This window comes from Trichechus manatus, unplaced genomic scaffold (genome assembly GCF_000243295.1).
Source record: "Trichechus manatus latirostris isolate Lorelei unplaced genomic scaffold, TriManLat1.0 scaffold00193, whole genome shotgun sequence".
NCBI lineage: Eukaryota > Metazoa > Chordata > Mammalia > Sirenia > Trichechidae > Trichechus > Trichechus manatus.
The window spans coordinates 1,047,818-1,061,580 of NW_004444129.1; the positions used below are offsets into that span (position 1 = coordinate 1,047,818).

Below are 13,763 nucleotides of genomic sequence, written 5' to 3' on the forward strand. Positions count from 1 at the left end.
TTAACTAATGGAGTGAAAAGAATTTTGTTATTGTTGTTGTTGATATGCTGTGTTCCAGCATACTAGCTGGGATGTTTGCACTGAAGCAGCAAGGGCTAATACCTAAAATACCTACAGATATAGGAAGAAACAGAAGAAAATGTTGACGTGCAGCAGAGATTAATACCCAGTGTGCAAAGTGGGTCATCTACAGCATCCATCATGGCTGACATAGTTTAGAATAATTACAGCATTAGTTCTGTGGGATTTAATAGGGTCATAAATATTTGAGACATTCCTTACCAGTATGTATTAGACTTCCCTTGGAATTCAAATTATATTTTAACACATAGAGATCTAAATTTAATGTACATTACCTGGACTGTGGCTTAAACTAATGAGAAATGTATAAAAGGGTACTATTAAATTTTACTCAATATTAACTGCTATCTAAGATGGTTTATAGAAACTGCAAATAGTTTACATAGCTGAACCACGTAATGAATTGTTTAGAATTCAATTTTTCAACGAACAGTGTAACCCCACAAGTTTATGGTATTTTCTTCTATTTTAATAGGGGGATAAGGAAAAGGGCTCCAGACTTGTTTTCTTGTTCGCAAGGAGCCCTGATTGCTATACATTCAGACTTCCATTAATGTTGATGTACTTTCAGAAAATGTTTCTCCTAGTACTCAGCAATGTCGTGTTGTATTTTAATGCAAAGGGATCACAAGAAATTGAAGAGATAGTATTCCCAAGACAATTCACGAAGCACAATGGCTACCTACGAAGGCAGAAGAGAGACTGGGTCATCCCTCCAATCAACTTGCCAGAAAACTCCAGAGGACCTTTTCCTCAAGAGCTTGTCAGGGTAGAGTGCACAATTTTAATTGTTTCTGTGGCATGTAGCAAGTGTATGTTAGAAATGTTTTTATCTGTTTTTGTACAAAGGAATGTTTATGATATATATATAGATTACAGAGGATTCTTTGTATACAGATAGAATTTCTACAGAGTTGTAGAAAGCTTTCTTCTCTGTTTCTTTATCTGCTGGATTATTTTTAGGTAAAGCTCTCCTTAAGTTCTATATACTATGGGTAATAACGCTTGTTCAGCGTGTGAATGCACAGCCCTGACTCCAGCATCTACATTCACATCTGTACCAAACCCACACTCACCATACATACTTCTGAGCTTCCTGGTCTGAGAGCTGGACCCTCTATGATAACCTTTGCTTCTCTACTGATAGCTTTTGGGCCAAAAAAATCAAGGGCCAACCATTACTAAAAATGCCAGCACCAAGTGCATTTGAGAGTTTTTGAAAGGAAAAAAAAAAAAAAGAAAGACCACTGATACTATTAATAGAATCTCTAGGGCAGTGCAAAAACATAGCCTTTCAAACCTGAGAGGTAGAGCATTTCAGTTACTGTACTCCAAGTGCGTATCATCAGACACAGAGGAAAAAATTACATATATTTCAATGTTTTTAGTACAATGAACAACACATTACTTACCACAAAAGAAAAATAAGAACAAGTCATTGTATTCCTATTTATTAAAATGTAAATGTTTCTGTATATGATAAATTTAGCACCCCACCACAAACTTAATGAGAAAGCTCTATTTTTTTAATAAATCACTTACTTGTATTTATGTCTGTTCTAATGCATATAATAATTTAATTTAATGATGAACAACAGGCCTCCCAAACGAAGGTGTTTTCTACTTTTCTGCATCAATGGAGAATGAGAAAAAAAGATTTTGTCTCAACTTAAAAAAAATAAATTCTATTAATGGGTGTAGTGCATTTATCTAATGCATAAAGATCTATTATCATTTCCATTGCTCAATCTACCCTTTCTCCATGCCTTCCTTCTTCCTTTCTGTCTTTTCTGTAGCCTGATGTGCCTCCTGGAACTGCTCATTTGTACACTTAATTTTTCTGGAAGTATTGTATTTGGAGAAGAAGGCAGTGAGCCTATAATGGGTATAATTTTTGAAAGCATAAAAATATATTTTAAGAAGATCATTTCTTGTACACTTTGTTATTAATAAAGAATTTTTGGTAGTCAGTGTCACCTTGAAATGATATGGAAAGCTTTGGTTGCAGTGGAATAATGTTAGTACAAAGCAAATACAGAAATCTGACTTCCGGGCTCGATCATAATATGAGAGTACTCTTGTGAAGATATTTCCCACTGCGCTTAAAACCCGAAACCTAACCCATTGCCATCGAGTCGATTCTAACTCACAGCAACCCTGTAGCTATTTCTTATTATAACTTATGTGGAAAGGAACCACTTTCATTTTAATTAAATTGGACACTTGTTACTGTGTTAAATAATCTAACCTAGAAACTCCCTGGATCGAGTTCAATGGTTTTTAAAAACTGACATTCCTTAATTTAGACTTTTTGCACTGCTGCTAGTGAGTGTTCTTTTAGATGTTAAAGTTATCCTAGTCTTTCTGGTGATAAGTGACATCTCTTTTTGAAACATATCGCCAAGAAACAGACGAGAAACAGGTGCTGGTGAGCCGTTCAGTGGTACACCTGTGTTCTGGAACGAGATGGTGTAGGTTTGTAACGGAGAAAAGGCATGAGGTGTGGTATGCCCTGTCTCTGATAATGAGCTCGTTTAGCCTCTCCTTGGTTTAATGTGATTGTCTTCTTGATCCTCAGATCAGGTCCGATAGAGACAAAAACCTTTCCCTGCGGTACAGTGTAACTGGGCCAGGAGCGGACCAGCCGCCAACAGGGATCTTCATTATCAACCCCATCTCAGGTCAGCTGTCAGTGACCAAGCCTCTGGATCGAGAACTGATAGCCCGGTTTCATGTAAGATTTCAATCAGCTGATAATTATACATATACTCTTCTGAATGAGTGCGGAATTTAACATTTGCTTCTTAATCAGTCTTGCAGCCTTGATACTAAGAGTTTTAACACCAGAAATGTGTGTATAGCCTTTTCTATTTATTTTAATAGTTTTATTGTTTTTATGCATTTGATGAATGCTCATGGTAAAAACCAAACAATGCCAAAAAAGCTCCAAGAATAAAGTAAAATTGTATGAAATCTCATTACTCTTTACAAGTTGATACATACTTGCCTTCAGATATGTGTCTAAGAAACTTATGACAACAGATTTACACAAGTGGGGACAAAACTGTTTGGTGCAGAATATATAGAGATCACAATATTTTTAATGGCTGCATAGTGTTCCATTCAATGCATATGCCGTAATTGTATTAATAGTTTCTTATCAATAGACATTCATGTTGTTTGCAATGGTTATCTGATCCTGCTGCCATGATAACCAACATTAAATAGAGTCCTTGCTTTTCTTACTCGTTGTCAGTGTTCCCTCCAGAAAGAGATAGCATTTCGATATTCCTGCCAAAAATTGAGATTTCTGTTTCCCCCATGAACCTGCCAACACTTGGTTTCATCAATATTTGCCAATTTAACCAATCTTTTCTTGGATACATTGTCGGTTTTGGTCTTGTCTTCATTTTAATTTTCTGTTCTTTATTTCTCTTTTACTTATTTTCTTAATGATTTCTGACGGGTCTTTGCACATCAGTCATATGTTCATATTTAATAATATATGTATATATTTGAAACTGATATTTCCAATTTTAAAATAAGGCTGTAACGAGTATTTCAAACATCAAGAATTATCTAATAATAAAATATATATTCAGGAAAACATTTAAAAATTTTTTTCTAGCCATGCTTGCAAATTTTTCTGAAATAAGATTTCAAGAGCTTTTTTTTAGTTTAATATAGAAACCTACATTGATCTTTATTACTTCTACAATTTCTACATGAATAACTCCAACCTTTAATGAAAATATCTTTTTCTTTTAAAAAAATACATACACATCATAAAAACTTTTCAAATAATACAGAAAGGTATTATTAAGAAAGCAAAATGATTTATAATCCTAATGCATAATAATAATCATTTTCTTTTTTTACATTTTGGTAACTATATGGTCAGATGTTTCTCTGTCCGTAGGTATATAAATGTATTCTTTTGAGATCGGAATCATTCTCTGTTACCAGTTTTTTGTTTTTTTTCCCACTTACCAACTCATATGATTTAGTATGCTTTCATGTCAGTAAATAATTATTTATATTATCATTTTTTACTTTTCCAAATTATTCTATTGAGTGACTATAATATAATTTCATTTAACTAATTACCTTTTCATAGTTATTTGGATACTTTTCAGCTTTCTATTTTCTTTTGCCACTGTGAGTAATGCTGCACTGACCATCCTTTGTACATTTTCCCATTCTATCCTTGGAATAAATTCTTAAAATTTGAATTATTTTGATAAATACAGGGATATTATTCTGTAGAATGGTTGTGTCTTGTTACACTCCTGACCTCTGTATATGAGTTATATTTTCTATACACCATTATCAATCCCATGCATTATTTACTTATTACCAGTATCATTTGTTAAAAAAAAAAAAAATTGTCATGATGTTTCAAGTAGCATAACTTGGATAGTCAGTCAAAGTGAATTCCCTGTACCTGTCTTAGATGTTGTATTTTCTCTTGAATTGGTTATCCTTTTCTGTTACTGTTATTAAGAATCTTTTATCTGTTGTTGTTAGGTGAATTGCTTTCAACTCATAGCAACCCCATGTGTCAGAGTAGAACTACCCCATAGGGTCTTCTAGGCTGTAATCTTTATGGGAGCAGATAACCATGTCTTTCTCGCATGGAGCCACTGAGTGGGTTTGAACAGTCACCTGTTAGGCTAGCAGCCAAGCACTTAACCATTGTACCACCAGGGTGTTGATGCTTAATTTGTTATCTGTCTTCCCCTTTTGTTGTTTGTTTTTAAACTTTGTTTAATAATTTTTACCATACTATAGCTTATAGATTTTGCACTGGAAAAATTACTTGTTTTATCATGTACCTGGTTTTCCTGGGATGTTATAAGATCTTCCCTACTCTAAGATGCTAATCTTTCAAATTTTAACTGTTGTGTTAATTTTTTCCATTCAAATATTAAATCTCTGTGAAATTTATTCTAGTAAAAGGAGGGAGGAAGTAGGCCCACTTTGCTGTTCCTGTATGGCTAGCCAGTTGTCCCAACACCAAGTGTGGAATTATTTTCTCATTGATTTATTATCTTACACTCAGTCATTAAAAACTTTTTATCCCATATATACATGTGTTTGTTTCTAGACTCTTATTTTGCCCATTAATATATTTGTTGGATTTTTGCACTTGGACAACGCTTGAAAAATTACTGAAGCTTTTGAAAATTACTAAAATATGTTTTGATATTTGGGTTAAGATAAGACTCTTCCAACAGATAAGTAAGCATATGAGACATTTAAAAATATTTTAATACTGAATATGACTCAATACTTCCTCCTCCCAAAGGCCTGCATTGCTTTATTAGCCCATTATTTTAAAATCCTTGAAGGAATAATCCTAATGCTTTCTATGTTTTTCTAAACCATAAAGAAAGAAAAAAATCTTCCTAATCTTTCACAAAGACAACATAGCACTAAGAGGGAAACTTGATAAAGATAGCACACAATAGACAAGTCTCTAATTGGACTAGTCTGTAACTCCAATTTATGAATATAAATAACATTAATACCCAAACCAAAAAAAACGAATCTCTTCTATCTCTTCTCTCTCGCTATCTGAAATCTTGTAGTTAAAATTCAGGAATTAAATATATTCAGATAATTCTTTTAGTGAATCAGTTGGTCTCCAAACGCTTGCTACTTGCACATTAGAAGAATGATACTTATAACAAAAGAGAATTAATTCTAGAATTTCAAGGATGGTTTAATATTAAAAAATGTGTTAATGTAATATTAGTATACTAAATAAGTGAAAGGGGAAAAAAAAGGTAATCTCCATTGAAAAGGCAGTAATAAAATTTACCTTGTTTCACGTGTTAAATGACCACTAAATAAAAGAAGACTATATTGGTGCTTCTTTAGTTTGATAAAACACGTCCAACAGAAACCAATAGACAGTATGAGACTTAACTGGAAAACCATAGAAGCATTCCCACTCAGAACAACCAATTCATTGGAACACTACACAGCCATCAAAAAAGTGAAATGGATCTCTGTGCACTAGATGAAAAGATTTTGAAAATACTCTTCCAAGAGTAGCTGAATGATTTTGTTTGTTTAAAAGAAAAACAGGATAAAATTTCTAGAAGGCTACCCATAAAACTGAGAACTGGGGCTGGGGAAGGGAAGAACTATCTTACATACTCAAATACTTTTAATGTTTTGAGTAACTTTTACAGTTGGAGGGAGAGGAGAGCAACCTAGTGTCAACATTCCCTATGTACCCTTAATTCTTTCTAACTTCTGTTCATCTCTATGACTGTTCTGTGCCAATACCACATTTTTAATTACTCTGAATTTGTTATATGTACTGGTTTAGCAAAAGGACTTTGGAGCCGAGTAGAAGTGGCTTTGAATCTGGATGCTGTCACCAGACAGAGCTGTGTGAACTTCGTAAATTACTTAGCCTTTCTGAAGCTCAGTTTTCTCATCTTAAAATGCAAATAATTTATTCTTCACTCCATTATATATATTAAATGATTTAAAATCTATAAAGCTCTGAGCACAATGCCTAGCATATAGTAAGTGGTAGCTTTTTGCCACTACATCTACTCTTATTATGTGGGGTTAGGCTAACTTAAATTTTGATGGGAAAAGCAGCTTTGTTTTCAGCTTCCCTGTCCATTCTTGCTATTTTAGTGACATGGTGGTTGTATATTTTATCTTCTCTCAGACAGATTCATGTCTGTTAACTAGTTTTGCTTTCTAATGACTTTTGCAGTTGAGGGCACATGCAGTGGATATTAACGGAAATCAAGTGGAGAATCCCATCGACATTGTCATCAATGTTATTGATATGAATGATAATAGACCAGAGTTCTTACACCAGGTTTGGAATGGGACAGTTCCTGAGGGATCAAAGCCTGGTAAGTTTGAAGATAGTAATTCAGAGGTAACTTCAGGAAATGCAGAGTAATCCAGTACTGTTACATAAGCAAGGAAAGGAGAAATCACGTGAGCCTTTTAGTGTAATTTTCTCTCATTCATAATGCTTTTAGGGAAAAAGGAAGGTAATTTAGGAAAAAAAGTGATTGAAGAGAGAAAACAAGAAAATATCACTCTCACAGCTCACAATAAGTTTTCCCACCTTTGAAAAATATGTATATAGTCATGCACCACATAACTTCCATCCGGGCAATGTCCAACTGTATATATGTCCACGATCCCATAAGGTTATAATAGAGTTCAGAAATCCCAGACGGGATGTAGCAAATACAACAGCCTCCCACATGCAACGCATGTATTTCGTGTCTCTTGTATACAAAGTGATTGCACTGACAGGCTTGTAATGGTACAATATATGTATAACCTATAATACTTATGTCTTGATAGTCATGATAAATGCATATGTTACTGGCTTATGTATGCACTGTACTTTCTATCATTATTTTAATGTGAGCTTTCCCTACTTACAAATAAAAAGTTTACCGTATAACACTGTACACTTTGACTTGTAGGCAGCAGCAGCATCCAATCTCGTGTTTGCACGATGTCCAAATCACATCATGTCCTTTTTCACAGAATGTATCATGGATATTAAGTGACTCATGACTATACTGTGACATTTGATTCTGTATGATAGAATCTATAGGATATTTTCATTCTGCTGTGGTTGATGTAGTTAATGCAGGTAGAAAGTGAGCACCAGAAGATCAAGGGCTTTCCTGTTCATTATACTGTTTATAGTAGCAATTGTAGCACAATTAGAAAGACTTAAAGATACTTGGTGATCCTGGAACAAGGTGGTAAGGCAAAAACAGAAAGGGGAAGGGGCTTGGTGACAGCTATGATTGCTGCCTTCTCTCTACACTAGATATTTACTCTCTGGAGGGCCCCTGCTGACCTCATCTTTTAAAGCAGTGTAATTGAAAGTGACCTGGCTCAGTACAGCAGTTGCCAAAAGCCTCTCACCATTGTAAAGTGATATTTGAGCAAGATTTTAGATGCCTTGTACTGAAAACACTATAGACTTCAGTCCCAGCAGGATGGCAAGGCCAGGAAGACCTAATTAGTCTGAAGAACTAGTGGACAAGAAAATCCGTACATATAGAGAGTGTAACAGTTCATGTCTGGCTAGCCTACTTGATATGAGTTGGTGTGGTGGGATATTTAATTCACTATACACCTTCTCCTCACTTAATGACTATCTCATTGTCTGACATTTTGCATTGTCAATAATAGTAAAATATCTACTGTCTGACTATTTTGCTCATTAATGACGTACATCTGCCAGTAACGAACACTGAGGTGCTGGCTTTGATGGTTAAGATTATGTGTCAGCTTTGCTGGGCCATGGTTTTCAGTGGTTTGTCAGTTATGTAATGCTGTGTTGGGAGTTATGGAATGATGTATTCATCCTCCATTTTGTGATCTGATATGGTCATCCTACATTTTCACGTAACACTGACTTCACATAACGACCTGGTCTTTGGAACCTAACCATGTCGTTAAGTGAGGAGGGAGTATATTATTTTTTTTTATTTTTAAAAAAGCCTCCACATTTAAAATTGTGCTTCAGATTTTTGTCATCTATACCATCTATATCAATAATATATATAGTTCCCTTATTCATAAAACACTTTATAGATACAATGAACTCTGCCTTAAGTTGGTGTTTCTACTGGCCCAAGTGTGCTTCCACACTTCCTCAGCACAGAGGAGGGCTGGAGTGGGAGGACAAGGCTGTCCAGGAAGCTCACCATCTGTGGCTTCTTCTGAGTCACTTTTTCAGAGTAGTTTCTCCAGTATTTTAAAATACTATAAAATCAAAGCATGTTAAACATAACCTTACTAAGACACACTATTATACAAATATTCCAAAGATATGTAAACTTTGGGCTTTTCTGATGGGGGAATTTTTTTAAATCATTTATTTTCTTTTTACCTATATTATATCAAACGTTTTAAATAGTACTACACAAAAATTGTCAAAAGTAAATATTTAAAGATAGATTTATTATCCATTTGACCATGTTTTTCAGTATAAGCCCCCCATAAATGATGGACCTTTCGATGATCCCTAGAAGCAGAGACATCTCATGAGGCTATTTCTTGTGGTTCTGTTAACTTTGAAAATTTCCTTCTAGGGAAAATTTGATGATGGGATGAATTTTTAGTTAAACTCTGTTGTATTCAGTAATTAAGCTCAATATTTTGAATCACAACTTTTTTGTTATAACTAGTCATTCAACAAATATTTATAAGGCATGTGCTGTGTGGTAGGCACTGTTCTGACATTATGGAGTCAGCAGGGGCAACCTAGCTCCTGCCCTTTTGGAGCTTAAATTCTAGTGGGGAATGCCAATAACAAGCAAGAAGACAAGAAAATTATACAATATAGGTTTAGTCGTTGATAGTTGCTTTGAAAAAATCAGGGTGTGGAGGTGGTGCTTGCCTTGGCATTTTTAGAGGGACAAGCTCTCTGAAAAGAAATTTGAGTCATGTGGCCAAAGTATGGTTCATTCTGCAGCAAGAGTGTATCTTGTAGAACAAACCAAACCAGTTGCCATGGAGTTGATTGCGACTCATGGCAGCCCGTTGTGTGTCAGAGTAAAACCATTCTCCATAGGGGTTTCAATGGCTGAGATCTTTTAGAAATCGATCTCTAGGCCTTTCTTCCAGGGTGCTTCTGGGTGGACTTGAATGGCCAACCTTTCCGTTAGTAGCCAAATCCTTAACTGTCTGGACTACCTGGGGACTCCTGTACCATCTAGAGGGAACAGAAAAGGTAAAGGCCCTAAAGTAGAACTAAACTTAGAGTGCTCGAGAACAAGGTAGGCTAGAGATAGAAATTAATTTAATTCTTAAAAGAAAAAGATCCCGTGGAACAAATCATCCTAAATAGTAACTACTTTTGTCTCTCCTTCTAAATTAGTTTTTCCTAGCAAGTTTGAACTTATTTGGTGCTAATGCTTTGTAGATTTCCTTTCCAAAATATCTTAAAAATTGAAGTTCCTAAGTTGGTAGCAGTGTTCTTTTAATCTGTGAAGAAATAGTGAACCACAATGCCAAATCCCTATTCAGTGTACCAAAACAGTAATGCCTGACATGGTTCCTTATGACCTGAATAAATGGAGTGTGCCCTGTCAACGCACACAGCTTACTTTCAGGGAGTGATTTAGGCATTGAGGAGAACCATGCTCAGCATGTCATTTTGGACGTTACTGCATAACGGGAGAAAATATGGTGGAAGGAAGGAATCAATGGCCATGAAATATGTTTCTCACTGCATCTGTGTCACTTACTATTTGCATTTCATATAAATCAAGCTCTGAAGTGATCCTTTTTAAAATCATATAGTGAATTTGCCTCCTCTGTTATGGGAAAATTGAGTCTTTAGAAGTATATATGTATTTTATAATTTTCCTTTCAACTATCTAAACCATGTTTTATATTTTTTAAGTGAGTACTGTTATTAGTAGCAGTGTTTTAAATCAAGCCTAAGCAATTAATGTTTGTTATGAAAAGGTAAAAATAAGATTTCTACAAAAAGTACATGTACCTATTTTGGGAGACCCTAAAATGGAGAGTAACCATTCATTTACCATATGTACTGTCTCTAGGAACATATGTGATGACTGTAACTGCTATTGATGCTGATGATCCAAATGCCCTAAATGGGATGTTGAGGTACAGAATCCTGTCCCAGGCGCCAAGCACCCCTTCACCCAACATGTTCACAATCAACAATGAAACCGGTGATATTATCACAGTGGCAGCTGGACTTGATAGAGAAGTAAGCCAACTAAAAACTGTATTTCAATTTGTTGTTAATCTTAAAAGGGCACAGTATCACATACACTTTATCTCCAGGTAATAATATATCCATAATATTATTTAAGTGTTAATTTTTATTTAAAAATCTGTTGCTTTTTTCCCTACAGAGCTTCAAACTGGTTAAATTACATATGCATACTGAATAAATCGTTGCTAGTGTATGTTATATTTAATGTGATTATTGACTAAGTTAAGCCAATTATATGGTATCTGATTTTCAAAATTCTTAATGTTTTCTTGGTTTTCCTTTAATTCAGGGTTTTTCTGTGTGTGTGTTTGTGTGTGAGGAATTAAATTAAAAAACATGCCCAAGCAATGTGTGCATAAACTTAGGAAAATTTTATACTATTTGTATTTTTAAGAGGCTACAAATAACATGTATGTGATTAGTTTCTTACAGCCCCTGTGAATAGCTTGATTTAATTTACAAAGGAGATTATGTCCTTTAGAACTTGGCCTGTAACTGTAAGATTAATTTATTTAATAAGTTTGAACATTTGTAACTGGATTAATGATACCAACAAGCCATTAAAGTTATAAATGCAGAGAAACATACTGGTATAATATTTCATTGAAAGGCACAAAATGTTGAAGGCATTAAAATATTATGTAGTATCACAGTTTGAGAGGGAATGAGTATTCTAGTTAATTCCAGATGGATTGTCTCACTGTGACGGGCCTCAATCCACCATGCTCCTATCCCACATTGAATCACAGAAAATGCTACTATTGCAATTAATTATATACACAAGATAGTGCTAGACGCACTGTAATAAAGTAACATGAGCCAGTCACGATTACTTTACTCACAACTGAGCTAAGAGCCTTACTTAGGAACTAGATGGATGCCTATTACCTTGTAGCTATTAACTTTTAGGTGTCAGCGGTTCTTTTTCCAGGAATATTTTGGGTCAGAGATGGTTGAAAATGCATTTAGTTTTTGTGGTAGTACATTTAGTTCAGTGATATTTGGAACACATACGTTTTTTCATCTCTTCCATTCCTGAATGAAATACTATTCTTAGATGTTAATAAACTCAGCACGAATGCCATATTTTATATGGGAATATGGGATATTTTTCGTTATTCTCTCTTGAGTGCCAGGTTGGTCACGTATCAAATAGGGTTGTTGTTGTTGTTGTTAGATGCCGTAGAGTCAGCTGCGACTCATAGCGACCTTGTGTACAGCAGAAGGAAACACTGCCTGATCCTGCACCATCCTCACAGCGTTGCTGTGTTTGAGCACATGGTTGCAGTCACTGTGTCAATCCATTTCGTTGACTCTCTTCCTCCTGTACACTGATCCTCTACTTTACCAAGCATGATGCCCTTCTGCAGGGTCTGGTCCCTCCTGATAACCGGTCCAAAGTGCTTGAGATGAAGTCTCTTCATCCTTGCTTCCACGGAACACTCTTGCTATACTTCCCAGACAGACTTGTTCGTTCTTCTGGCAGTTCATGGTGTATTCAGTATTCTTCACCAACACCCCAATTCAAAGGTGCCAGGTCTTTTTAGGTCTTCCTTGTCCAGCTTTCACACACATATGAGGTGACTGAAAATACCATGGCTTGGGTCAGACGCACCTTAGTCCTGAAGGTGACATCTTGGCTTTTTAACACTTTAAAGAGGTCTTTTGCAGATTTGCCCAATGCAATATGTAGTTTGATTTCTTGACTGCTTCTTCCATGGGCATTGATTGCGGAACCAAGTAAAATAAATTTCTTGATAACTTCAGTGTTTTCTGCTTGTATCATGATGTTGCTTATTGGTCCAATTGTAAGGATTTCTGTTTTCTTTAAGTTGAAGTGTAATCCATAGTAAAGGCTATAGTGTTTTATCTTCATCAGTAAGTGCTTCAAGTCCTCTTTGCATTCAGCCAAGCAAGGTTGTGTCATCTACACACTGCAGGTTGTTAATGAGTCTTCCTCCAATCCTGATGCTGCGTTCTTCTTCATAGTCCAGCTTCTCAGATTGTTCGCTCAACATACAGATTGAATAAGGATGTTGAAAGGATACAACCCTGACACACACCTTTCCTGATTTTAAACCATGCAGTATCCCTTTGTTCTGCTCGAACTACTGCCTCTTGGTCTATATACAGGTTCCACAGGAGCACAATTAAGTGTTCTGGAATTCTCATTCTTTGCAATGTTTGCCATAACTTGTTGTGATCTACACAGTCGAACGCCTTTGCGTGGTCAGTAAAACAGATGTAAACATCTTTCTGGTATTCTTTGCTTTGAGCCAAGATCCATCTGACATCAGCAGTGATATCCCTTGTTCCATGTCCTCTTATGAAACAGACTTGAGTTTCTGGTAGTTCCCTGTTGATGTACTGCTGCAAGCGTTTTTGAATTATCTTCAGCATAACTTTACTTGCATGTGATATTAGTGATTCCGTTGGATCACCTTTCTTTGGAATGGGCACAAATATGGATCTTTTCCAGTCAGTTGGCCAGGTAGTTCCCTTCCAAATTTCTTGGCATAGACAAGTGAGCACTTCCAGTGTTGCATCTGTTTCCACAATGGAAACATCTCAGTTGGTATTCCGTCATTTCCTAGAGGCTTGTTTTTTGCCAGTGCCGTCAGTGCAACTTAGACTTCTTCCTTCAGTACCACCAGTTCTTCATCATATGCTGCCTCCTGAAATGGTTGAATGTCTACCAATTCTTTCTGGCACAGTGACTGTATATTCTTTCCATATTCTTTTCATGCTTCCTGCCTCATTCAATGTTTTTCCCATAGTATTCTTCAGTATTGCGACTCAGGTCTTGAATTTTTTCTTCAGTTCTTTCAGCTTGAGAAATGCTGAGAGTGCTCTTCACTATTGGTTTTCTAACTCCAGGTCTTTGCATGTTTCATTATAATACTTTACTTTGTCTTCT

At 35.6% G+C, this 13,763-nt stretch overlaps 1 protein-coding gene across 2 annotated transcripts in view; it reads left to right on the forward strand.

Annotated features, from left to right (window-relative positions):
- CDH2 (cadherin 2) overlaps positions 1 to 13,763 on the forward strand; it is a 262,696-nt gene that overhangs the window by 188,617 nt on the left and 60,316 nt on the right. For both annotated transcript variants that reach the window (XM_004387755.3, XM_012558891.2), the window contains 4 exons: positions 704 to 850; positions 2,660 to 2,815; positions 6,824 to 6,968; positions 10,665 to 10,837. In XM_004387755.3, coding sequence (XP_004387812.1) covers positions 704 to 850; positions 2,660 to 2,815; positions 6,824 to 6,968; positions 10,665 to 10,837 — 621 coding nt within the window. The remainder of the gene's footprint in view (positions 1 to 703; positions 851 to 2,659; positions 2,816 to 6,823; positions 6,969 to 10,664; positions 10,838 to 13,763) is intronic.